Source organism: Xiphophorus couchianus, chromosome 12 (assembly GCF_001444195.1).
Source record: "Xiphophorus couchianus chromosome 12, X_couchianus-1.0, whole genome shotgun sequence".
NCBI classification, from domain to species: domain Eukaryota; kingdom Metazoa; phylum Chordata; class Actinopteri; order Cyprinodontiformes; family Poeciliidae; genus Xiphophorus; species Xiphophorus couchianus.
In genome coordinates, this window is record NC_040239.1 from 15,568,619 (window position 1) to 15,594,188 (window position 25,570).

The 25,570-nt window shown below is 37.4% G+C and overlaps 1 protein-coding gene across 6 annotated transcripts in view; it reads right to left on the bottom strand.

Moving 5' to 3' along the window:
- vps13a (vacuolar protein sorting 13 homolog A) overlaps positions 1–25,570 on the bottom strand; it is a 45,309-nt gene that overhangs the window by 3,817 nt on the left and 15,922 nt on the right. For 2 of the 6 annotated variants that reach the window (XM_028033177.1, XM_028033182.1), the window contains exons 29-72: positions 24,833–25,031; positions 24,560–24,676; positions 24,216–24,319; positions 23,049–23,216; positions 22,650–22,957; positions 22,403–22,550; positions 22,024–22,195; positions 21,630–21,757; positions 21,207–21,376; positions 20,684–20,940; positions 19,404–19,579; positions 19,188–19,331; positions 18,648–18,857; positions 18,306–18,449; positions 18,124–18,225; positions 17,891–18,043; positions 17,551–17,809; positions 16,806–16,966; positions 16,572–16,675; positions 16,186–16,501; positions 15,712–15,854; positions 15,333–15,627; positions 14,972–15,076; positions 14,102–14,248; positions 13,582–13,713; positions 13,374–13,504; positions 11,873–11,941; positions 9,810–9,942; positions 6,572–6,632; positions 6,314–6,485; positions 6,053–6,206; positions 5,724–5,870; positions 4,745–4,826; positions 4,593–4,662; positions 4,268–4,382; positions 4,027–4,140; positions 3,525–3,670; positions 3,331–3,412; positions 2,863–2,976; positions 2,058–2,133; positions 1,492–1,655; positions 1,317–1,362; positions 1,078–1,201; positions 251–365 (exon numbers count right to left, since the gene is read on the bottom strand). In XM_028033177.1, the coding sequence (XP_027888978.1) occupies positions 251–365; positions 1,078–1,201; positions 1,317–1,362; positions 1,492–1,655; positions 2,058–2,133; positions 2,863–2,976; positions 3,331–3,412; positions 3,525–3,670; positions 4,027–4,140; positions 4,268–4,382; positions 4,593–4,662; positions 4,745–4,826; positions 5,724–5,870; positions 6,053–6,206; positions 6,314–6,485; positions 6,572–6,632; positions 9,810–9,942; positions 11,873–11,941; positions 13,374–13,504; positions 13,582–13,713; positions 14,102–14,248; positions 14,972–15,076; positions 15,333–15,627; positions 15,712–15,854; positions 16,186–16,501; positions 16,572–16,675; positions 16,806–16,966; positions 17,551–17,809; positions 17,891–18,043; positions 18,124–18,225; positions 18,306–18,449; positions 18,648–18,857; positions 19,188–19,331; positions 19,404–19,579; positions 20,684–20,940; positions 21,207–21,376; positions 21,630–21,757; positions 22,024–22,195; positions 22,403–22,550; positions 22,650–22,957; positions 23,049–23,216; positions 24,216–24,319; positions 24,560–24,676; positions 24,833–25,031 (6,477 nt within the window). The remainder of the gene's footprint in view (positions 1–250; positions 366–1,077; positions 1,202–1,316; positions 1,363–1,491; positions 1,656–2,057; positions 2,134–2,862; positions 2,977–3,330; positions 3,413–3,524; positions 3,671–4,026; positions 4,141–4,267; positions 4,383–4,592; positions 4,663–4,744; positions 4,827–5,723; positions 5,871–6,052; positions 6,207–6,313; positions 6,486–6,571; positions 6,633–9,809; positions 9,943–11,872; positions 11,942–13,373; positions 13,505–13,581; positions 13,714–14,101; positions 14,249–14,971; positions 15,077–15,332; positions 15,628–15,711; positions 15,855–16,185; positions 16,502–16,571; positions 16,676–16,805; positions 16,967–17,550; positions 17,810–17,890; positions 18,044–18,123; positions 18,226–18,305; positions 18,450–18,647; positions 18,858–19,187; positions 19,332–19,403; positions 19,580–20,683; positions 20,941–21,206; positions 21,377–21,629; positions 21,758–22,023; positions 22,196–22,402; positions 22,551–22,649; positions 22,958–23,048; positions 23,217–24,215; positions 24,320–24,559; positions 24,677–24,832; positions 25,032–25,570) is intronic. The other 4 variants (XM_028033178.1, XM_028033179.1, XM_028033181.1 and 1 more) reach the window with 4 other exon arrangements.

Genomic DNA, 25,570 nt, shown 5'->3' on the forward strand with positions numbered 1-25,570 from the left:
TACAGTCATCAAACGTGTTAACTACTAACAGCATAAATCTACCCTGACTTGTGAAGCTGCTGACACTTTATGGGGAGAACATTAATTATTATAAACTGAAACAAGGGAGAGATGATAGAAGTTATGAGGGATCAATGAAAGGATGGGTGACGGTGAAAATGAATTAAATCTATGAGTGAATTCCCATAAACAAGATGGAGATATATAAGACATTCAGATTCAGGAAGCAAAAAATATTGCGGATTCTTACCTGGAGCATCTGACTCCCGACGCCCTCTCTCTCCTTATATGGTCGGATGACACCGTCCTCGTGTATGAAGCGAGGAGGACGGAGAGAGATAACATCTTGAGAGGTCTCTGCTGCCCTGTAAGCGGGACAATATGACAGAAAAATATTTTACTTGATTACCTAAAGAAGCCCAGTTTAAGGAACCTACAGTATAGTTCATTTATAGTTATTGACAACTCAAAGACAGGTGTGTCCAAAAGCCTGGTAGCAAATTATTAAGTTGACACTAACGGATGTAGCTCTTCAACATTGAACTTTAAAGTTTTTCCCTGACATTCTGCTCATCATGTAAGCAACATGAAATGTTCCATCATTGTTTGTCATAATTCAAGTTATTTAAAATGCTCATTTTTATTGCCCTGGCAAGTTTAGGAGAGTACATGTTTTCTCCATCTCATCATCTGCTCAACGTCATGCCACTTCAAACCAACAGGAAATCATACAGCACACTGCAAAAGTTTAAATAGCACAAAACTTTTAAATGTTAAAAAGTGGTGCTATATTTTAGGGCTTTTCGCACATCTTTATGAGATGTATAAAAACTGATGGGCAGCATCGTAAACTATACCGTACAGAGAGACATTCAGATAGCAAAAGTCTGGCAAAGAAATATTTACAAGTATTGAAGCATACAGCGGATTGTCATGATTAAATATTATGACCACCTGAGGAAAAAAGCTCGTCTCCTTTTAATAGTTCTGTTAGAGAAGCAGCGTATTTAAGATCTAATTACCTCAGCAGTGTGAAACCATAAGGATGGGAACTAAAAGCAGAAAAGAGAGTTATACCTTTTGATTCCCTGAAAGGTACTGCTGGCCAAGTCGATAATCCCTCCTGTCGGTCGAGCTATCGCGCCCACCAAACCTTTGCCAACACCTTTGAAGAAGCCCGCTGCTCCCTCTTTCTGCGCCCCTGCACAATAACAGATAATGTGTTCAGAAATTTCAAACCCAACCACAGCTTATTACTATGAATCAAAAAACAGTTTGTAACTTTATATATTTGTGGAGAGTCAGACTAAACACACCTTTTATAGGTTTGGTAACAATCCCTGTGATTCCACTGACGAATCCCTGAAACACAAACAAACTGCGTTGGATCAATGAAGCATTTTTATTTTAGGCCACGCTACAGCGTTTAGAAAATCAGAAACACTATTATTGATTAATTCAAAGTAGAGTTGGACAAATAATGAAACGCACAGAAACCAATCCTTTTCCGCCTCTGGCCAGCCCGTCTTTCAGGCCCGTAGGCTGTTTGTTCATGGCTTCTCGCCTCTTCTGCTGGTATTCCTCATCCATGGTTATTGCAGCGACTCCCTTTGCGATGGTCCCTGTTATCCTAGAGGCTGCGCCTGCTATACCCCCTGTACAAAAAATACACAAAAGCTTATTTATTTTAAAAAGATGCAACTTGTTTTATGCCACTGATACGTGTCACCTGGCAAGTACAGCTTATTTCCAAATAGGACAGAAACAATTTTCTGCAAGTTTAGATACATTTGACTTGTTTATGAAAGCTGAAAATCAATCTGTTAAGGGGAAAAAAGTTTACTTGATCAGTTCAACAGAAGAACCAAGGAAGATGCTTGAGCAACCACACATTTAATGCCACAACTCCTCCTGTACTGATATAATCTGTAAAAATCAGAAGGCTACACTTTATGGACATCCTGCATCATTATGTTTGCCTCTTCGATGACTGCTCTGTATTAGATCTTATTTGCCAAACTACAAGTTCCCACTAGTTTAAGCTGAGTTATTCTTACCAACAGCTCCTCCAACCAGAGCTTTCACACCGATGGTCATCCCTTCTATAAACTCTTCAGGGCCTTGGATGGCTCCCTGGAAAACCAGCAGCACAAATGAACACAGAGAACGAAGAGTGAGATCAGGAGTCCCTAGGATGTCAATCTGAACAAAAATTATTCTGGAGTCATTCCAGAAAACCCTCAGTTCCAAGAAACTCCTTGTAAATGTATAAATGCATCAAGGTAAATCATAATATCATAATAAAGGAAAACTGTGGATAAAACAGGACAGGTCATGCCACCAGTTTGACAGTATTTCAGATATTCAAAACAAAAAACTAGTCAATAGTTATCAAAATCAACAATTATCGATATTGATATGAAAGGCTTATATTGCGATAACTTTTCAGCCATATCGTCCAGGCCTATCATATTTAAAATCTAATAAAACTAAACATTTAGTTTCTTATGGGATTACAAATGTACAAATAAATGAATACATTTTAAAAAGACTTATTTTCACTCAGATAAAGCTTTTCCCTCATGCAGTCATGGATCTGTAGAAAAACAATACTACATATGACTATCACATTTTGAAGCACCGACAGGCCGACTGATTTCTGGTTGAGCAGAAGCTTCGAAACAATGATGAACGGCTGTGAAGTCTGTGAAACGCGCCAAGTTAAACATTTTCATTTGTATTTCAACAATGTTTCAGATAGAAATAATACCTTGTTTATGCTGAAAAGATTTGCTTATGAAGTTTAGCAATTTTTCACGATATTGAAAAATAAAGCACTTATTCCATGTACTACATTCCTACCTGGTAGGGCTCATAGAAGAACGCTTCAACGCCCTCTGACAATCCTCTTATCAACCCAAAGGGATTTCCCAGCACGTCCAGGCCCAGCACCAGCACATACATCTGTTTAATAGCCTGAAATATACAGAAATATAAACGTGAGTTCCCATGTTTTCAACTTTTAATGAATAAAAGGAAACAGGAATTTGATAAAAAAAAAAAAAACTTCTAGGTGAAGTAGCTACATTTATGACTTCTGACCCAGAAGGAGGACTGTCACTGCGTAATGTTAAACTGAATTAAAAGATGGATTTTAAATGCAAAAAAAACCCAACAAAATTGATAAAGAAACTTTGGACAAAATTGTTTGACTACTGAGAAAACAAACATACCAAAGAAAGATACTCTTTTATCAACCTTTTTTAAAAGAAATCCCTCACATTATGCAAGAAAAAAGAGCCATCTTGAAAATGTTTCTGTGAACATCACCTGCTTGGAGTAATGTCTGATGACCTCTGATTGTAGCTGCTGAGTGGTGTAAAACTGGAAGTTTAGCTCAAAGAATCCCAGCCTGGAATAAACAAAATATTCAGTCAGTCAGAATTATTTCTTCAAATCACAGAAAATCGCAGAAACAGCAGCTGGATCTCGTTTTGTGCGCTTGAACATGCGAGGCCTCGTACTTGAAGACGACGTCCTGCACATCAGTGAGAGTTGCTCCGATGCTCTTCAGCAGCAGGTTGAGGGACTGAATGGGGATGAGTTCAGTTTCTCTCTTCTCCTTTAAGCCGTCTTCTCCTCCTGTGCTCAGAGAGAAACTCAAATGCAACTGAAACGAAAAACAGAAACAATTTCATATTAATTTCAGTAAAAAAAAAAAAATTAGAATATCACTGACTGAGTTCATTCAGTGTTGTGTTATTTCCTCTTTTTGTGATGCCTTTCATGCATCATCAGCACAATAAGCACTTTTAAAAAACTTATTTTTGGCTGTTGCACCTTTTCTTGGAAGATTTTTGGTATTGAAGGTTGTAAAAGGTGCTTATTTACCACATTCACTTTACAATTAATTGATTTGATTGGAGTTACATATTACTGATTTTGCTATCATTTAAGATGTCCATTACCCAACAAAGACGGAAAGAAATCATGTTGTCTAAAAAGTATTTTTGAATTTTTACCCACCTTGATAGGGGAAATGTGGAATTGCTCATAGAGGCTGATGGGTGACGTATCAGTAGAAGAGACATGGTTCAGCTCTGTTCTTATATACTCTATGTCCTTAGCAAACAGCTCCACCTGGAGGACAAGCGCAGATACACTGGATCGTGAAGGTGAATAAACACACTCCATTTGACCTTGTCTGATAATAAAATATGGAGGAACAGAGGAAAGGATTTGGTGATTATCAGTGAATGTGACTGACCTCCTGTTCTGAAGTTATGGCGCCGGCGTTCTCAGGAGTAACAAAGTCCAGGATGGCATACAGAAAGCCCAGGTCAAGTTTTAAATCCATCTCCTGAATCAAAACCTTGAAGTATCTGAAGTCAAAACCAATTAATTTGTTATTTAAGAATAAGCTGAGAAAACATTACAATTGTTTGTCATAAATGAAACAATGGAGAAGATTAATCTGAGACAAGACAGCAATTATAATCTATGATTACTGAGACTAATCTGGAGACTGCTAAATTTTATTTTACCTGGATATGAAAACATGTAACATATATTCAAATAAAAACTAAACATACTTGATGCGAGAGATGTCAGTGTGTCCAGCAGTTCTGGTAACAATGCTGAGATCAATTAGAGGTTTTGGCTCTGGAAGAAAAACAAATAACATTAAAGACCAAAACTGCATCAAGAGTAAATTATGACAAATAAACTCGGTGTAAAAACACACCTGTGTCCTTGGCGATTGATTTGGGGAGTTTAATGGGGTAAAAAACAAAAGGGAAGATGGCTCCTGGTATCTGATTCTGGATCTGTAATAGAGACAAGGCTTTTCTAAAAACTAATGCATGGATGAATAGCAAGTTTAACTAAATGAAAATGCAACTGACACCAAGTCTTTAAAAGATTCACAGAAAACAAAGGTGTTGTGTTTTCTTTGAAAGTATCTGTTTAAAGTTCACAGTTAGGTCTGGCGTTCTCATGAGCAGGAACAAAATGATCAACAAGAACCATTTCTTTTTCCTTTAGATCCATCAGATCTCATCATGCTTTCATGGTCCTCTGCCTTCATGAGGAGGAAAAGGAGCATGATCTTTTTCTCCTTACAAATGATCTGTCTCATACCGTCATGATGTAACAACAAATTTTAACAAATGTGTAAAGAACATTTTTTCATATGTATAAAAGTTATCTACTGCAGCTGTAAGTGATACCAAACAAAACCTGAGCAGGAAAACTGTTTATTTTTTCCACTGTAAAACCCACAAACTGTTTATAATTTAGAATGTGGGACTGTACTGGTTTTACCCTTTTCTTGCAGTCACTAACACACCTGTCCATCATTCCTTAGCAACAAAATGCTGCTCATTATTACTGGTTGAATATGTGAAATTGAGTAAAGAGCTCTATGGTTATTGGATTTTATTGTCTTATGTTCACAAGAATATGCTGCATCTCAGAATCGCAGCTCTCTGATATTCTGAGAGAAAGATGGGTTAATTATTTTAGTACAATTTATGGTGTGTAGTTTACAATGTGCAATTTAAGAAGAAGTTAAAACTGAGACTCAGAAAGCCAAAGTCCTGCTGCCACTTCATCCCAAATCAGACATGTTAAAGCAGCAACACAAACATTTTAGAAATTAACTCAGGAGCAAACAACTGCTTGCTTTGTAAAAATGTTCGATACTAGCAGGTTTTTAATTTCACCTGTATCCGGTGGATCTGGACACGGTAGGATCTCTGTCGAGGTGAGATGCTGTACTCCACCTTCACCCCGGGGAGGTGGTGTCGCCTCAGAGGAGCAGCCACCGGCTGCATCATGTGCATATCTGTACCAGAGGGCGTAAAACAGACCTGAGGGAGGAATTAATAAAAAACTGTTTAATAATTACACAAACGCTAATGTCCTCCTCAGCAATAAGCCAAAAATATTTATGCCCAATTCACTAACAGATTATTCTATTGTTAACACTTTAAAATGTTTGGTTAAATAATTTAATTTCTTCCAAATTAACTAACAATCCCTGTTCTCTAACCTGAAAGTTGTTCTCCATGTTAGCAATGCAGTTGTCAATCGGCGAGGAATCACAGTACTCTTTAAAGCGATTCTCTATCATCTCAACTTCTTCTGTGTTCAGGGTTTTCCACCGACCTCTCTTCTTAGGCTTGATCTCCCACACAATGTCAGAGCTAAACCGGATACAACAGGACGACAGATGCACAAAGATTTCTGTTGTTAACATTTCTGCTGCATGTTTGACCTGTAATCAGCCATTTATTAAACACAGAACAATCACCTTGTGATTCCAATAAAAGAAATCTCTTGGCTATTGTTGTTGTTGACCAAAGATATGCCCATGTCATGCAGCCACAGGATGACTTCCTGTTCAGCATGTCGCAAGCTTTCATTTTCCAAAAGCTTCTTGAAGATACGCTGATTCTCAGTGAACACCACGACACGTTGGAGGCCTTTCCATCAGAAATAACACAAATTATCAACAGGAAATCAGATGTAAATGTAAAATGACAGAATCCAGGACGCATGGGAATTTTACCTTCATAAAAGGGAATCACATAAAGTTTCCTTTCTCTGTTTGTCTTCTCATCAAGCAGTTCCTGATGAAACAGCAGAAATATTGCAGTTAATCACAAAAATGAAAGATTCATCCATCCATTGTCTAATACGTTTTTCTCTGCAGGGTCACAAGAGGTTCTGGTGCTTTTCTCCAGCGGTAAACAGGCGAGAGGCGGGGTAACCCTGAACAGGTTGCCAGACCATCACAGGGCTAAACAGGACAAACAGCCATGCAGACACACACTCATTCATATCTAAGAACAATTTAAAGCAGTGGTCTCAAACTGCATTTCGCGAGGGCCAGAGTCCTGTAACTTTTAGATGTGTCCCTTGTCCTACAGACTCAAACTAAATGGTGAAACTGCCTCACTAGCAGTCAAACTCTACAGAGCTCTGCTAATGAGTCAATACTGGAGCCAGGTGTGCTGAAGCAGAGTGACGTCTAAAAGTTGAAGGATTCTGGCCCGCAGGGAAAGCGGTTTGAGACGACTGACTTGGAGAGATCAATTCACCTAACAGTCATGTTTTTGGACTGTGGGAGGAAGCCGGAGTACCCGGAGAAAACCCGCACATGCACAGGGAGACTGACAAACACTGAACTTTATCTAATGTGTAACATTGTCCAAACAGATTATTGGTCTAGTTAAACTGGATGAAGAAGAAAATCTGGATCTCCATTAGTTTAAGAAAAGCACACAATTACAATGTTTACTTTGCTTAGGTGAGCCATGTCTTCTCCAAAACTATTTCATTTGTACAACTAAGAAAGCAGCATAACCGTTTTCTACTTGACCGATCCATGTCCTGAAGGCAAGAAAGACAAGAGCTTAGAATATCAGTTTAAGACGTGAAACACAGAACCCACAGCAATTAGTTTAAGTTAAGTTGATGATAATGGCTTACAGATAATAAAAATACAAAATATACTTCATCTGAAGATTTTAATAGCCTACAGACAGATAACAAAAACAATGTTTGTAGCCTATACAGCAGAAAAACAAGATTAAAACATTTTAAATAAGACATTTGACTCTAATAATAATAAAAGTAATATGAAGCATCTACAGCCAGTTGTCTCTGTCTCCTTGTTACTCCATTTCATTTAGAAAGCAAGCTCCCAGGACTTGGAGGAAAAGTGGAGACACACAGAAAGCTGTGAAGTTTCCACTGCCTGTGATGTTTTGGGGAGCCATCTCATCTGTTTAGAGTTCTGTTTGGCTTTATGGAGATGCTGATTTTAATTTTAAGCAGAAGTTACAGAAAAACTAAAGGCCATAGCCTGGGCTGTAGAACAGAGTCACAGGCTGATGAAGTAATTCAAGCAAATGAAACCTCAACCAAATTTGATTTGCAAATTAGCCTGTGGCTAGAGATCCTATGTTCTAAACAACGGTCGCTATGTTTTTTTAACATGTAACATTGTTTAATGTGCTGTCCTTACTGAAAGTATTTGAACTGAAATTAAAATATTATATACAAGTAGGGCTGAAACAATTCCTCGAGTGATTCGAGTACCTCGATTATTAAAATTCCTCAAGGAAAATTTACCTGCCTCGAAGCTTCGTTAATTTATGTTTTATTATTTTGCGCACCGTGTTCAGGCCGGGACATTACTTACGTTACTTGTAGCTCTGACTTCCTCCTCTGAGTTGTTGACGAAAGCAAACTGTTAGCGGCATAACGTCCAATTTTCAAGTTCGGCCCGTGGGGATTTTTTTGATTGATGATAATGCCTGGGTTTTTATAATTTTTGGGGGACCAATAAGCATCCTTAAAATGACTGGCGCGATGCCTGGAGTACGGCAGCCTTTCACCTGAGTGAAGTTGGCCCCCCCCATCTTCTTCAAATCTTTACATCTTTAAAATGATAATGACTTTTCACAACAAATGACTTTTCACAAACAAAAATTTTTGCTGAAAAAACCAGCACAAACATAGCACAAACGTTTGACACCAATTTTGCTTGATTTTATGAGAGTGGGGGGGCTGGTTGACCTTTTTACCTTTAACATTTCATTGATATCTTCAAAGCCAAAGCAGCGCAAACGAAAATTTTTGCTGCACAAACGTTTGACAACAATTTTGCCTGATTTGAAGAAGGTGGGGGGGCCAACTTCACTCAGGTCAGCCACTCTCCTCTGGGAGCTGCTGGTTGAAAGCGAACGGCGGGAAGAGCGCTGCGGGAGTATGGTGAGCAGGTGAGCGGATAGACAAAACCGCACAATAAATTTCATATCATCCTGGTCTCAACAAAAGGGTGGCGGAAATTATCGTGGCGGTACATGGCTGGTAGATGAGTTTCTGAGTGTGACGAAAGAAAATGCCATAAATATCCCGTATTGCTCCCCCCTGTTCTTACATTCGTCCCCTGGTCTACCGGTCATGTTTCCGTCCTTCATCCCCCCCACATTAGGTTTGTTTGTTCGTATTTCATCCGCCTGCCCCCCACCATCCCAACCCCCACTCCAGGCAACATTTCCCGTATTCTCAAACCCAAAGCTTGACAGGTATGGGGCAAGGTGAGAGTTCATCTATTAAACTCACTGAAGATGAATACATAAACTAAAAGCTGGAGCATAGATATTTTTTATAAGGGTATTTGTGAGCCTGCCTCCTTATTATTAAATTGGATATAATTTCAGATCTTTGTATAACTTTTCTTCTGGTTAACTTAGAAAGTGAGATATTATTGTTACAGGTTAGTTTTCTAAACTACAAATTACTAACTGTTAGGGATGCTCAAATATGAAAAATTGGACTGATATTGATATCCAATAGTAACACCGGTGTTATGCCAGATTTACCAATATTTTATTTTATAAATTTTTTTAATCCAATTACTCGATTAATCGTAAGAATAATCAATAGATTACTAAAATGTTCGTTTACAACAGCCCTAAATACACGGTAAAGTACAGGGCACGCTTTTCATTAGGCCAACATTTCTGCTTTTTTTTGGTCTTATATAATATTCTATTTCTCCTTAGAAACTGAATTTGTGATTTTCATCATCAGTAAGCCATTATTATCAAAATAAAGAGAAATAAGTGTGTAGTTTCCTAAATAAAGAAGCCATGAGCTCTCAGTCTCTCTCATTCAGTCCAAATTCTACAAAGTGCTTGAAACAGAATAAGTTAAACAGAAAAACCTATAAAGCAAATTAAACATTTCCCCTTATTTCTTAGATACAGAGAGCAAATCTATCTCAGGCTCAGTACCTTCTCCACCTTGAGCTCTCCATGGTAGCGTCCATGTTTCCAGCTAAGCTCTCTGGACCCGGTGGGCTCGGTCCAGGTGTAATACACAGCTTTTCCAGCCTCTAGATTTTCCCACTCCAACTCCTTCAGAGAGCTGAGAATTCACAAACAGTAGAAAAGCAACGATAGTTTAGGATGTAAAAAGATTTACAATAAGAGAATTTTAAAGAACACAGCAGAGTACATGCAACTATCAACACAGGGAGGAAAAAGACATCACAAAGGAGCAGAATATACCATCTTAAAAACCCAAAGGCTCAATAATAATTTCCATAAAAGCTTTACTAACAGTCATTTCAAGAAGAAAGTACACCCTCTAACAGTTCTGGAGTTTTATGGTAAAACTACTTCAATCTTATTTTAATTAAAAATGTTAATAAAGATGAAGACAAAATGTAAACAATTGTAAAATCAAATATAAATCATGAAATTAATAGATAAATACAAAGTATTTTAAACCCCAGAACTTAAAGAAGGTGAACATCAATGACTGCAAGTATTATCCGTTTGAGTAAATATGAATATTTAGCTAATTGTTCCCAAAGCAAGAAAGAAAAGGGGAAGTTCATTATCTAGAGATGGAGAATAGAAGCAAAGGAACGCTGGTTAATGAGAGAGAAGAACTGGGAGCAGAGGATAGAGTAATTCCCGACGCAGAATCCCATCTAGCCAGCAGAACACCTGGGAAGTCTTTGCTACAAATTAACCAGATAAACACGACGACATTAAATGGCTTTAGGTGTGTAACCTGCTCAATTTTATTAAATGTTTAAAATTAGTAGCAAAATGATCATCGAATAGGTAAAACATTGCTAATTTATAGATAGACTTTTAATATTTATGTTCTCCATAAGCATCTCAATGATTGTTGTCAAGGTTGTGAAATCACTTTGGGTGTGAAAGCAGGTTACACAGTCAGAAGTGAAATAGGTTTCTACTCTTTTCTAACTTCACTCTTCATCCACACTCAGAACTGAGGTCAATGAACGTCTTTAACAGGAGTCAGAGCCTTTTGCTGAGCTACAAAGCAAATTTCTAACCTCATCACTTGGACTTGCTTATATTGTATCATTTATTTAACAACAAAACCCATTCTTTTTTCTTTTGACATGAATCGTTAATTTCACATAATTAACTCCCATTACCTTCCTTAACAAGGGTAATTTTTAGTGGAAGGTCGATTAGGGGAGCCATGATGAGTGTAAAACATTTTTTTTATTTTATTTTTTTCATCTTATGTCATTTTAATATTTTAGAAAAATTATGTTTGCGTTTCCACTGGTCATAGCCAATATTCATGAGAGTTAGACATAAACACTAGGAATAAAATCAATTTGTGTGTAATCAATCTTCATGATATAAGCTTCACATTTTTAATTAATTTACAGAATTAAATGAAATGTTCAATGATGTTCTGATTCAATGAAATGAACCTGCATGTGTGACTAAAAGCTTTCCATTAAAAACATATCAAACAAATAGATTTTCATCCTATTCTTATATATTGTGATGCACCTGTATTTATTATGTTATTACTTATTTAAAAATAGTAATAATCCAATTTTTTATAAGATCTGCCTACACATAATGTATTTGAACCAACATAGGAATTCTTTCTTTCTTTAATAGGACTTCAAAATAAGTCATATTAAGCTTCTTCAAGTGCCTTTTTGTTAAAAGGAACTCTTATTAGAGATAAAAGTTTTTTTTATACAAACTTTATCTACTGTTTTTTTCTTATAATGGAAAAATAAATGAGACTACCTGTAACTTAGTGGTTTGTGTTGGATCAGTGCTCTTCCATATTCATGTTCTGTCTTTAAATAATCTCAGGTGTGATCAGCAATGTTTTGTTCAAATGGTAAAAATTTGCCTAATTACTCTCTTGGCCTGCTTCTAAAAAGATAACTATCATGTCTCTCGTTGCGTGTTTTCATGATGCACCTTCTTTTTTTTTTATTCCTGACTCCTTAGCCCGAGTTCAGAGTGTGTCAGAAGAGTTTTCATGTTTCATATTTTTCTACCTGTCCTCCTCCCCTGAGGAGGAAAGGTCAAGCAGTTCGTCAGGCACCCACGAGGTCTCTTTCAGGGTGCTGCATCGGCCACACGACAAAAATGCACAAATCACCATCAACAGAAATAAACACTGACATTTATTATTAACCCAACGGTTTAATAGAGATGCACCAATCAACTGATCAGAGTTTGGGACATGCTTTTGTTTGGCAGGTTAAAGAAAAATAATTTTTTCACCTAGTAAAGGATCAAAACTAAAAACTTCTAGCACTTTCAGCTAACAAAAAGCATGAACTTTGATGTAAGCGTTTAAAATTAACAAAAATCAGATAAATTTTAGATGACTAAAGGGGATTGTTTTGGAATTACATCAATTTCTGTGCTTTCTGTTTATTGTGCTTGAGAAAAACCATAAATTAGATTGGTGCATCTCTATTGTTTAATAATGCTATAAATAACCAAAACGGTTTCTTCAATCAAAACACAACAAATTAACAGATGCAATGTGAAATCATACATATAAAAAATAATTCAGGCTGAGGCAACAAACTCTGACCTGAAAGGAAAACAACAAGGTCATGTAGAAATGTATTAGTAGAAAAGATCCAATGTCCCCTCGTGGTCCTCAGCCCCCTGATGTAAGTATATATTACTGCATGCATTCATACAATAAGTATTCCCCTTATAAATAATTTGTGAAATTTAAAAGATGCAAATACAGATTTTTAGAATTATGCACTCTTTCCTTTTATATCCAAATGAAATCAAAGCTGAGCATGCTGCAAAACAGTTTAAGTTTATTAAAATGAACTGCAGTTCTTTATTTTTCTAGAGATGACAACAGAGCTCTAATGTTGCCAGCCTTCTCTTTACATTTCTTGCAGTTATTTTCAGTGAAAGCATCAACAAATCAAGGAGCGATTTGATTTACAGCCATCCATGATGTTTTGGGTGTACTAATCTGCAGCTACTCATCATGAAGGCGGAATGTCCACCCAGGCGTTTTGCACAGCTGAATGGTTGCCACAGGAGATTAAAGGATTTCTCAATCAAGGAATCAAGGAAATACTCCAGATATGCTTTTGACGAGGGAATAACATTCAAACACAATGTAAAGCTCGAAAAGTTGATTTTACATAATAATGCCCCCTTAAAGAACAAAGCTTTTTTGTTTGTTTCTAAAACTGCAGCTCAGACGCAGCTGACTCATGACTAGAGATCAATACATGAAGTGTCCACACACGACAAGAAGAGCTGGAAAGTTCAGTCAGGGAGCTCTTCTATTAAACAGCAATTTGGAGGAAAAAAAGTTGCAACTTTTGTTAGAAAGTCTAAAAAGGATAATTTTATATAAAAAAAATGCGTTGAAGTATTAATGTCACTGTCATAGATTTTGTAATCTTGTAGTGACAGCCCTAGTTCTATCATTGACTAAATATCATGCAGCAGATGATAAAACTGTAAGGCTTCAAATATTTGTTACTGTCTGCATTTCTCTTGTTGTCCTACCTCTGTCTGAACTGAAGACGTTCGTTTGTGTGGTTGATGAGGAGGAAAGGGGCCGCCCCATCATGGTACTCAGAGAATCGAATGGTGGCCGAGTGATCTGACAGGTTTACATCAACGATGATACCGCCCACCTTAAATAACACAAAGTTAGAAAAGAAATAAAGTTGTGTCCTTTTAATCCTCTGATTGAACGATTGTGTTTACTTACAGAGTTGTCCAGATGCAGTAACAAGCAGTTCTCTCGTTTGGTGAAGTTAATCGTCTGAGGAGGTGCTAAACATCCTTCTAATTTGATCTTCAGACGCTTGGTGTCGTTCTCGGGCCAGAAAGGAACAGCTGACTAAATAGGGGCAAAAAAAACAAGAAGGCTGCAGTTTAATATTCACAGAAAAAAGCAATGCCTCAACACATTGGCTAGTATTTCTAAACTGTTTTAACATGTCATATTAAAATAAAAACTAATTATCAACTTTTAACTTATCATATAAAATAAAAATAATAATTTGACAAAAACAAAATTAGGACAGAAGTACTAAACTAATTTCTAAAAAAAATTAAACGTTTCTAAAAATGCATCAATAACCATAAAACTCCTATAAAAAATGTGAACATTTTTTGGGAACACGAAAAAAATACATATAATTTAATTTAACATTACCTTATATAAAAGCTATTAAAAGACTAGATATTAGTGAAAAAGAAATGAAAAAGTAAGTAACTAGTTTGACCTGTTCTGGCTCTGCTTGAGTCCAATTTTCAAGGCCCTCCTCACAGACGAAAACCCTGTGCTTGGTTCTGTTGACCAGCATGTAAAACGGTACAAAGGTCACGATGCGGGTCAGACTGAAACTGCTCGCATCAATCTTCACACCGACCTGGGAGCAGACAGGCATCAAGCAAAATACAAGACATGACAATGATGATATGCAATTATTTACATAACAAAACATGACTTACAGAAAAATGTCAATAAATTACATAACATCTTAAAGTTGTTCAAAGGATAAATCTGAACAACTTTATTCAGGTCTACTAATTTTAAAGATTGTTGTTTCCAGCTCATGAAAACCCAGCCTTCAAGTTCTCTAAAAATGTAAATATAACAAAAACCAATAAAATGCAATTAAAAAACAGGATTTTTATACAGAAATGTAATGCTGGGTTTACAGCCTGCACAATCATGGGGAAAGAAGGCTGACTTGACAAGTGGTGACTTGAGATGTAAGGAAATTTACCATGAATATTATCAAGCTTAGTTAAAAATTATAAAAATTTCAATAAAGCATTATTAGAGTGAAGTCAGCAGCATAAATGTTAATATCAGTAATATTAGCAGCTTTGATAATATTATCAATATTACACTAAATTTACAATAAACTAACAAATCTAATAATTCTCCTTTATTAAATAACAACATGGACTAAACACATAATGCTCCTATCACTCAGATTGTTTATGTTCATGAGTCCATAAATATGTTTTTAAGCTCAGAGAATGGCATATTGACATTAAACTATCACTTTATCAATGTTAGCGGGACATTTCTCATTTGATAAAATCTTTATGTTTGAAATTCAACAAATAAAACAAAGTTTTACCAGATAGTCTTTGTATCTGCCTTTACATTTCACATCGCCATGGCTACCAACAGTGTCGAGAGAGAAATCGTCTGACAGCTCGCTGTCTGAGATCATAAGGCGGACCTGAGAGTGGAAATAAAATATCTCATTTAGTACAGCAGGAATGCACCAACTCTTCTGAAAGGTGTGAGTATTCGTAGCTTTATAAAAAACCGATGTGTTAAACTTGCTTTGGCATGCAGGTGGGGCTTATGTGATATCATGATGTCACACCAATGTGTGTAGCAATGTTCCTTGATGATGCATTAAAAGTAACATTACAGGTAATAACAATTTTGGAAAACACAATACTGAATAATAAAGTCTTTTTTCTTCCTACCTTATTGTTTCTCAGAAAATTGCGAGGCTTGAAGGAGAAGAGAAGCGGCATATCGTAGTCTAGAGGGTGTTTACGGTGAATATCATCAGCCTTGTACTGCAGCAACCTCCCTGTCTTATTCATCATCCAGTATGGAGAGTGGATGGCGACAACAGTCTGGCCTGGGTCGTACTGAACATGCATTGCAATATCTAACTCAGGCTTCTTTCTTTCTAACACATCTCCTACATCTTCCTCATCGATGCGTAGAGACTGGAACACAATGAAGGTGATTTCTTCCTGCTCACTCTGGAGTCTGCAAGACAAGTTATTCTGACTTAGAGGGGAAACAGTGACGTCAGGTTTGAAGGTACGTATAAATAAAAGATGCAGGTTAGACCTGTATTCACAGGACCAGTCCTGAGCCAAATAATCCAGAAGCCGGAGATCAAGAGTTGACTGGTTGATGACCGCAGTGTGAAGCTGAGCAGAGTGGCCTGGACCCAGCGTAACTTCAGGGCCACTGTCCTTGCTCCCCTGTTGCTAAAAATCAATTTAATTAATTTGGGAGTTTTTAAAGACAGGCATCAAAGACTCTGATAAGTTATACATTTCTTTAGATCAGGACCCGATCTGTTGTTTTTTGAGATCTTTTGGCCTAGTTCATGTTGTAGGATTGGTTCTCTTTAATTGATATTATGATTTTTTTGTGTGTTTTTGTTTCACTTTATTAAATAATTCACATTAAACTCAGAAAACCAAAACAATACTAGATTACAAACCCATAACTGAACTTGATTCTGCAAGTCTGACAAAAATCACATCTATCTAGTAAAGTTAAGCTTAGCTGTGTAAAAATGTTGGTACATCCAACCTTTAATTTGTAGGCAATTGGGTAAGGCAGCAGATTGCGGAGCAGGACAGAGGGCCAGAGGTGAAGCACGAAGGGAATGTCACAGTTTTCTCCGATATCTCCCGTCTCCTTGCACGTCACTGTGTCTTTCACCGGCACCATGTTGATGATCATCATGATGCCAGACTCATCTCCACGACGACGGCATTTCTGCTGTAGGCGAGTAGCTGGATTATGGTTGAAGAAGTCTTCGTAGCTGAAGCCCTCTGACACGTCAAACTGTTTTCCGTCGTCTTCGGCGGTCTCCTCTGTTGTTGGCTGTAGGCTCAGCTCAGACCTGAGGGCAACAGAGATTAGAAAGAAGAGATGGTTGTGAATGTGAAGGGTGGTTGTGGTTTGGTACTCACCTGTATGAATCAAATGGTACACAGAACTCCTCAGTCGGAGAAGCTTTTCCCAGATATGTCGATCCCTCAAAAACGTTGAATGGTATTGTGAAATGATTGATGATCTGCAAAGAATATGGAAATAACATCACAGATGCACAATAAATTATGGTCTCTTGTGCATTTTGATGTGATCTTCCAAGATTATATAAATTATCTGATGAAAACATCTAATTTTCTCTTCTTTCAAGGTACCTGAAAAGGAGAGCGGATCTTGATGTATTTGCTGCCCTCCACAGAGGAAATCTGACAGACGAGGAACCGAGTGACTCCTGAGTCTTTGTGCATGACACTGTACATACCCCGTCCCACTTTGATCAGAGGGATCACACTGGTGGAAGTGTGGCCCTCTGGAGCTAAAAACATAAAAAAAAAAAAAAAGAGCTAATTTTTTATATGCTAAAAGTCAGGATAGAGACAATAATACATACTGAATTTTTTTTTAAATTAGATAAATGGACTCGATAAGAAGGAAGATACAGGTATGAAATATTGTGTTTTAAGTTGTTTTTGTTTAATGTGTTGCCTACAGTGGTAAACTTCCTAAATAAGACATTAGAACCACAAATTTAATTAGATTTATGTGATCGACTACATCAAGATAGAGCTTAGTTGTCAAGTGGAAGACAAATTATAAATGGTAAAAAAAAATTCTAGACACATTTATGAAAAGTGTGCAATATTCAGATATTAGACAAGTAGAGTTGGTGAAGAAATACTGGAAAAGAAAAGTGATGCTACAACTTATTGACACAATAATTTCCAGTTCTGTGTGGCTTTATCAAACATTCCTAATAGAATACATTGAGGTTTGTGTCCGTGATTTGACAAAAAGTGATATTAACTTTGTTGCAAGGTGTGAAGAAACATAACGATAAGAAAAATTGACCTGGGTTTAAAAAATACAAATCATCCAGATCTAGAGTAGCAAGCAACTCACCAGGCTGTATGTAGTAGTGTTTTTCACTCAGCGAGGTCATGGCTGAGAACTGATCCGACTGTGTTGTGACTGAGTAGTCCATCCCAAGGCTTTCGCCATCCTGCAGTTTCACAGTGTGTCTATCGCTCTGCTTGCCGACGGGGGAAAACATCTCACTGTGCCGCACAGAGACAGGAAGACCCAGCCTGTTTTTCACCACAAAGGGAGCTTCATCCTTTTGAAAACACTCTGCAGTCTGCTTGGCAGCTTCTGCAAATGCCTTAAGAATGAATCAGATAAGAGATCACAACACAAGCTTAAGCAGGCGACAACGATGTAAGCACTTCTCTGCTTCTCTTACAGCGCCCAGGTTGTTCAGCATGGTGAGTCCACACTTGGAGAGCGTGATGTTGAGCTGGTCTTTACTGCTGATTGTAGTTACTGTCCTATAGTCTGGAATGTTGTAATCCACTTCATCTGACAAAGTAGGGTTATTCACTGGCTTCTTCTTCATCTGGTTGCAAAACATTTAACTGTAAGACACAGTATGTGTGTGTATATGTGGATTTACTTTGACTGGATTGTTTCCTCTACCTTCAGGTTTAGAGTCCAAGATTTGAAACGTTCGCCTGTCTCATCCTCCAAGGGCTCCAACAGTGGCTCCCAGACACCCACCATCTCATTGTAATAGTGAACCTAAAAACACAACAAAAACTTTCAGAACGTTTTAGATGAGTATTTATCACTGAGAAATAGTTTTATTTCCCTTATTTTACCTCAAGAGTGAGCTCGCTGTAGAGGTTAATGAGTGTGGACCAGTTTTTCACATCTCCGTGAAAAGAGGACTTGGCGAGAAGCATAGGGATGGTGAGGTGTCCCACTCCAGCTTCCAGAGTCACACAGATTGAGTTTATGGTCAACTGCAAAGACAAATATGGTAATACAGCATTCAGCTCCAACTTTGCATATTTATTTTGTGTTTAAAGCAACACAAAAAAAATCATCCAGAAATATCAAGATTTTTGAATAGATCCATATCTTAACAGAGATATATATAAAATAATCTTTGCAAAGTTTGGCAAAAATCAAATAAGATTAATAATGCGAATCATAAATACCTTTAAGGATTCTCCCTGTGGAATGAGTGGCGTTAGAGACTTTGTGTCTTCATCCCCCTCCTCTTCCAAGAACCAAAGCTTGAGCTCCTTCCAGTGTCGTTTCTCCCACAGGTCCACGGGAACGGGGCTCTCCAGCTCCTCAGGAGTCTCAGCCTGGGGCGTCAGCGCTGACTGGATGGTGATCACTGTGTTGATGATGACAGGAGATACCTGGGAAGACAATTATTACACAACAAGAAGAATAAAAACTGCTTCTAATGAATCCCACAGTTTGATTCACTATTCCTGTTTACTGTAGAGAATAAAGGCATTAAAATAACTCATTTCATTATTTCATGTAAAATGTTTTTAAAAAAAACTGTTTAGCTTTTTAACACTAGGAAAGTTAATGTGAAGCAAGACATATTCTCACCAAGTACAGAGCCATTTCAAAAGGCTGTGTACTTTTGAAATGAGAAAAATATTTGAAGAAAGTAGAAACTTTTATAATTTTGTTTTGAGGAAAAAAAAAAATTGTGACACTGCAAATTAAATATGCACCTTTAGAGAGAGAGCATTAATATCAACTTCCATTGCCTGAGGGCCCGCTGAATGCTGAGAACTCCGATAGTGAACCTGACATGGCTGGAGGACAGTGGTCACAGTGTTCTTCCTAATCTCTCTTAAGAAGGGACATGCCACAACCTGAACACACATAAATACTAAAGTTATTTATTTGTATCCGAATATGAATGGATTCATAGGAAATATATAGACCTTTAGATCTTTGATGGATGCAGTCATTGTTGACTCTGCTCCACTTATCATCGACACTTCACAATATGTGGTCATCACCAAGGCGGGGGCGTCAGCACGCGTCAGGTCGGCAACAAACACAATCTCTGGGTTACGCACGACAACGGTCATCTCCATCTTTGACACCGGACCTGCAGCTGTACCGGAGAGCAACAAAGAGCAGGAATAAAACACTGGCTAAATCAAGGATGGAGAATTACTTTAAATATCTTCAAAACAAACTGAAGTACTTATAGAAGAATCATATACAGGATTCCAACACATTCATATAAAAATTTTATATTTTTCTAGCCTCAATTCTTTCTACTTCCCAAGTGCTTTATATGCATTGAATGAAAAATAAAGAAAAAATCTTTACTCTGAATTTATGCCAAATATTTCTATAGCAGGCAATGAAAAAAGGAGGAGCACAATATGGAGAGAAAGACACAAAGAAGAAATTAATGACAAGAAAGGAAAGGGGAAGTCAAGGAAGTCAGTCAGTCAGAAAGAATGAACAGTGCAGATGCAGACCTGATGACCCGACCTCATCTCAAGGTTTTAGTAAGTCAGATTTAAGACTTTTTAAGTACTAAATTTTAGCTTGAATAAAATTTAATATTAAAAACTATGGGGGGATGATTTGGGTAACGCACTACACAAAAACCTTTGCCAAACAGAAAAGTCCTGCAAGAAAAACAAAAAACGATAAGATTAAATAGTCCAGCCAGGACAAAATTTAAGACCTGTGATTAACGTATTTAAGGCCAACTTACATTTTTTTTAAACAAATTTAAGACATTTCAAGGTCTTAATTTTAGATGCATCACTTTATGATTTTTAAAAAAACTTTTTAAATATGCAAGATACATAGACACCCTATCAACACAAAGAGATGCATAAAACGTGTGCATGAAAGCAAAAGTCCATCTAACAGGCCAGCTGCATGATTGACTGGCAGAGCTTTAATTTCCCGGTCCATAAAATGTTATGATCTACCAAATATTGCATCCAAGCAATTCCTGTAGATGCAAAGTTGCCCACACTTATATGATGATGACTGTGATTTGATAAATTCTGCAGCTACAATGTGTGGCAACAGAAATCAGAATTGGCAAAAAAAACATAGTTGATGACAAACCAAACTGACAAAAATCACTAATAAATACTGCTTACACGTCTGATCAGGAAAATTGTAACATTATCAGTACAGTTTGTTTCAGAAAGAATAACACTGAAATTGTTTTAACAGATCAACTCACACAAGTCTTTAGACGTGACAGAGGAATTAATGTTCTTCTTTTCTCCAGCACCGGTGTTGACTTTGGCTTGTGGCCCCTGAGCAAAACCCTCCTTGGTGGCTTTGAGGAAAATATCTGCCACTGTGAGCAGGAACTCCATGCTGGCACACAGGTACACATCCTGTACCACTGTGTCTATGTTGGTACCATCAAGCCCCTGTCGGTAGTTCACCTCCACCATCATGTTCTGCTCGGCGCCGGGCCGCAGTTCCATCATCCTGGAGGACGACATAAGACATGTGATTTGGGTTTCCATAAGTTACTGTGGTTAAAGGAGCACAATGAAGAAAAATGGCTGCAATTTTTAAGTCTTTATGAATAGAATATTATTCTAGAATAATATTCTATGGAATATTATTCTATGGAATAATATTCTATGGAATAATATTTGTTGTTATTCCATAGACTTCTGAGGGCTTTAATAACCTTATTAAAGATTAAGACACTAACTGGCCATAATAAATCTCAGTTTATTTTCTCAAACCTTGAGGTAACCATCTTGATTCTTGGTCTCTTGTCATCTAGGAGGCATGTAGAGAGTCGAACTGATGCCTTCATGGAGCTGTCAGAGAACATGTGGACAGAAGTGGAGATGGTGCCCAGAGTAAACTCTGCCAACTTCAGCTGTTCATCATGACAGTCTAAGTGTTGGATCTATGAAACAAATCAAAGTATGTAGTTTATATTGGGATCTTGGTTCACATTAAGTTACAAGAGAGGTAAATAGAGAATTTATTAGAGATGCACAGAGAAATCTGCACAGGATAATTTTCAGCTTGATCGACCCTAATCAGTGATTTCTCTATCTGAATCTCAAAAATTCAATCTTTATCCAGTCTGTAAATCAGGGGTGTCCAAAGTGTAATCAGATGTAACTGTTTTTATGTGTGTATCTTTGTCTAAGTACCACGTTCTCTTTAGGGATGAACAGAACCAGCGTCATGGAGTCAAACTTGAAGTTCAGCTTGAGCGTTGTCTTGAGCTTGCTGTGTTTCTGGGTCTCGACCACAGCAGCTATCACCACCGTGTTGCCTGCTATAACGTTAATATTGCAACGGGTTAAAACGGTAAACAGAAAATAATATTCACCCTCTCAGATTTTATGACGAAGACAATAACCTACCTAACTGATCGTATGAATGCTCATAATGTTCAAATTTTAAATCAAGTTTATTTATTTACACACAACACAGCATTTTTAATGATATGTACTGTACTCGCATGTTTTTAGGGACTTATAAATCAAGTAAGCAGATATTTTTTACACTATTACACTTTCAGAAACAATGGCATAATCTTACAGCTGGTGGGTCCGGTGGTTCCTGAGCCCTGGGACTCTTTGTTGGATACAGAATCAGAGGAGTGGTCAGTGGTGGGCAGAACAGCTGGAGGCTGAACAGCTTCAGACTTCTCTGACAGATTCTCGCTCAAAGTCCTCAAGACCACAATCATGTCATCCTGGCAGAGGATCAGCTGTCAGGAGCAAACATGGAACATAATCAAAAAGAAAACATTTTAATGATTCATATTTTTCAACATAAGCTTGAAACTGATGGGAACTTCTGAAATAAAGTATATTCATCTTGTGTGAATATACTAATTTTTGATAATTTGATAATTAATTTTTGATCAATTATTATTTGATACTTGTCCTTACTGCAGCTGTACATGAACACTTACACTCATAGGCTTAAGATGAGCAGTGATCTCTATATCAGGGATGCTGTGGTACCAATTAGCCGAAAGATTTCGTTGGATTTCCAGGTCCAGGCTGACCGGCTTCAGCAGCTGAGTCTCGCCTTCAAATTTCCCATTTTTGTAAGTGGTTCTGAAAGCAAAAGCATCACAACAGTTCCTAAAATGATTAATAAAAAATATCCTATGTGTATAAACTCCATCTGTGGGCAGTCACACTTTTGGCTCAGACCTGTACATCTTGAGGTCAGTCAGTTTCATGATCATTTTATCCACAACCGGCGGGATTGTAGCGTCGCTTTTAAACGGCTGCTTGATGAAACGGTTCTTTATGGACAAGAAGCCAAGATCAGCAACAATGACGTTTGAAGAGGAGGAAGACTGGGGGAGGAAAATCACAGGTGCGTTGAAGTGGACGTCAAGAGCAATTCGAGTGCTTCTCTCTGCCAGTTCCTTCACACCAGAGGCTGCCTTTTCTGCAGCCTGAACTGTCACCTCAGCGAGGGCTTCTTTCGCCTCCTGGAAATTATTAATGAATACCTGAAAGGAAGAATAAGTGGAGAATAATTTTAAATCCAGTAATGATGCTGTAGACGAACCCAAGATCAGTTCAGAGTGACGTGATCCTTACCAGGATGGAGGAGACAAACTTGTTGAGGAAAATAACCTGAATGCAGCCGACTTCTAGTGTGACAGACGTGTCAACGTTAGACATGTCGAGGTAGGCATCTCCTTCTGTTGCATCTGTGTGGTTCAACATCCTGAAGGCAAAAACTTGCTTATCTGCAATAGAGACAGCCTGAAAAGAAGGGAAATATAATAGGAAAGATTTACATAAAACTGTATAGAAGCAAACTGTAAGTAATCAGTGAACTACAGGGAACAAAGTAGATATATAAGAAGTGAACTGAAAAATGCGTAATCCAATCGACCTGACAGTACAGATATGGAGAGAAATGAGTTGGTGACAGAATTTAGGCCCTAACTAGTAGCTGCCCAACTGGGATCTCGTTTTTCCAATCAAAGAACAAACCACATCAAAGTGCTAACAGGTCCTGCTAACATCAGCAGAAACCTGAGCTGCTCCTTCGATAACTGAAAGCTGAGCCTTTTAAAGCAATGTTGTTGATTTTTTACTCAATTTGAAGAGTCTGATTCTGTCTATGATGAAACTTGCTGGATTTGAAAATGCTGAACGTGTTTTGGAATCTCAGGTAGCATAAAAATCTACCTACAACAGAGAATGTAAAGAGACACTGATGCTAACCTTTACTAACTCTAACGGTGCTAAACATGTGAATACCAGTTGCTAAGTAAATATCAATTATGAAATTAATAGTGAAAAGCTGTTTAATTGCACAGTTTCCAGTATGGGGTAGAAACCCCCCCCATCCTATTTCTTATTTTAGGTGTATGGTCGGGGTGCACAGCTACTTGTGCCCCAAAATTTGGTTAAATGTTCTGATTTCCAGTAAAGAAGGCACAAAAAAATTAGACTTTTCGCTGTATATGATTAATCACTGATACATCAACACCTAACACAGTAAAACTTCAATTATTTAAGATGTGGAAAAAAAACTGTTCTTTATGAGAAAATTACGATGGCTAATATCAACTTTGGTCAGAGCTCTACAAAATTTGAGATCAGAAATTGGCCAAAGTATTATCAACAGGTGTAATCTCAAATTACGCCTGTTTATCATAGAAATTTAAAATATCCTGAGAAGTTCATGTTCATGCCTCTCTATAAGAGCAATACACAAATAGAAATGCCAGAAAAGTCAACTAGAGCATGTACCTTCTTGTATAACGCGTCCTTGTTGCAGTCCAGGATCACAATGCTCTTCAGGTTTGCTAGGATCTCCATGTTCTTCTTCCTCATCATGACATCAGTAACCAGACCTGAGGAGTCAAAACAATCACACACTGAGAACAAATTCTTTACAAAAGCAAAACCAGAAGATAATAGGAAAGATAAGCTAGATGAGTCAACAGAAAACTTATAGTAAATTCATTTAAAAAAAAAAATCTGTACCTACAGAGGATTTCTTGTCATCTGATACAATAAAACAAATTTAAGGAAAGCATTTCTGGTCTTAGCTCGATCTGGAGTACTGCTGTGTAATACAATTTCTCACATACCTTCAATACTTATCTCTGATATTCGAGCTTTCTGTCCTCGAATGAACACCTTCAAGCAGCGCAGATCAGCTCTCACACGAAGATTCACCATGTCTGCAAACTTTGAGCTTTTAGAGGCTGAAAAAAAAAGGGAGATTGTTTACAGAAGGAAGCCTGAACACTAAAATGAAACAAACAACACTTGGCAATACTTTCAATACAGCAGATAAAAGATATTCAGCACTAAAATATCATCTATATTTTTTCCACATTACAATGTACAAAAGTAAATACTTTTTTTCTTGGTTACAGCTGTTTCCCCCTTCTTCTCCTCCTCTTTTCCTGCCTCAGCCTCCTCTTCCTCTGGGATGGTGGGCAGCTCCTCTGGCCCTCCTTCCTTCTTACTGGATGGAGGAAGGAGGTTACTGAGGAAGCTCATGGTGTTAAGGAGAGCCTCCGTATGCAGATGAACGTCCAAAGATGAAAATGTCACCTGACAAGGAGACAGTTTTGATCAAGAATTTTGATAAAATTACCAACTCTGTAATAAGGGGACAATTTATGCTCAAAAATTAGAGATACACCAATCAATCAACCAGTTTTGATTTAATGATCAGCAGATCAAATACTGATGAAAATACATTTTCTTCTTGTTTATTAAATGGATCAAACCAAAGAGCACCAGTTTTTAAACAGGTTAATGAGCACCATGTTCTCATTGCTCTTTATTTTTGCCTTTAGTACAGATCAGATGAAGGCATATATCCTTTGAGGCATAAATTATGTCACTTCAGATAATGAGATATTCATGCTATTCTTTTCATTTCTGATGGTTGCCAAAACTAACTTTTATGATCAATGTTTACATTTAGCTGTTTAGTGAAAGTTCATCAAAACTTGAGTTCATGTTATTGTCCTTAGCAAAGAAATGAGAAGTGGCCTCTCAGGTATTACAGAAAATCAGAAATTTTCTGATCGGTTTAAACGTTACATTTTTGTTTCTTTTCAGCACTAAAACTGTTTTTCAAAAAA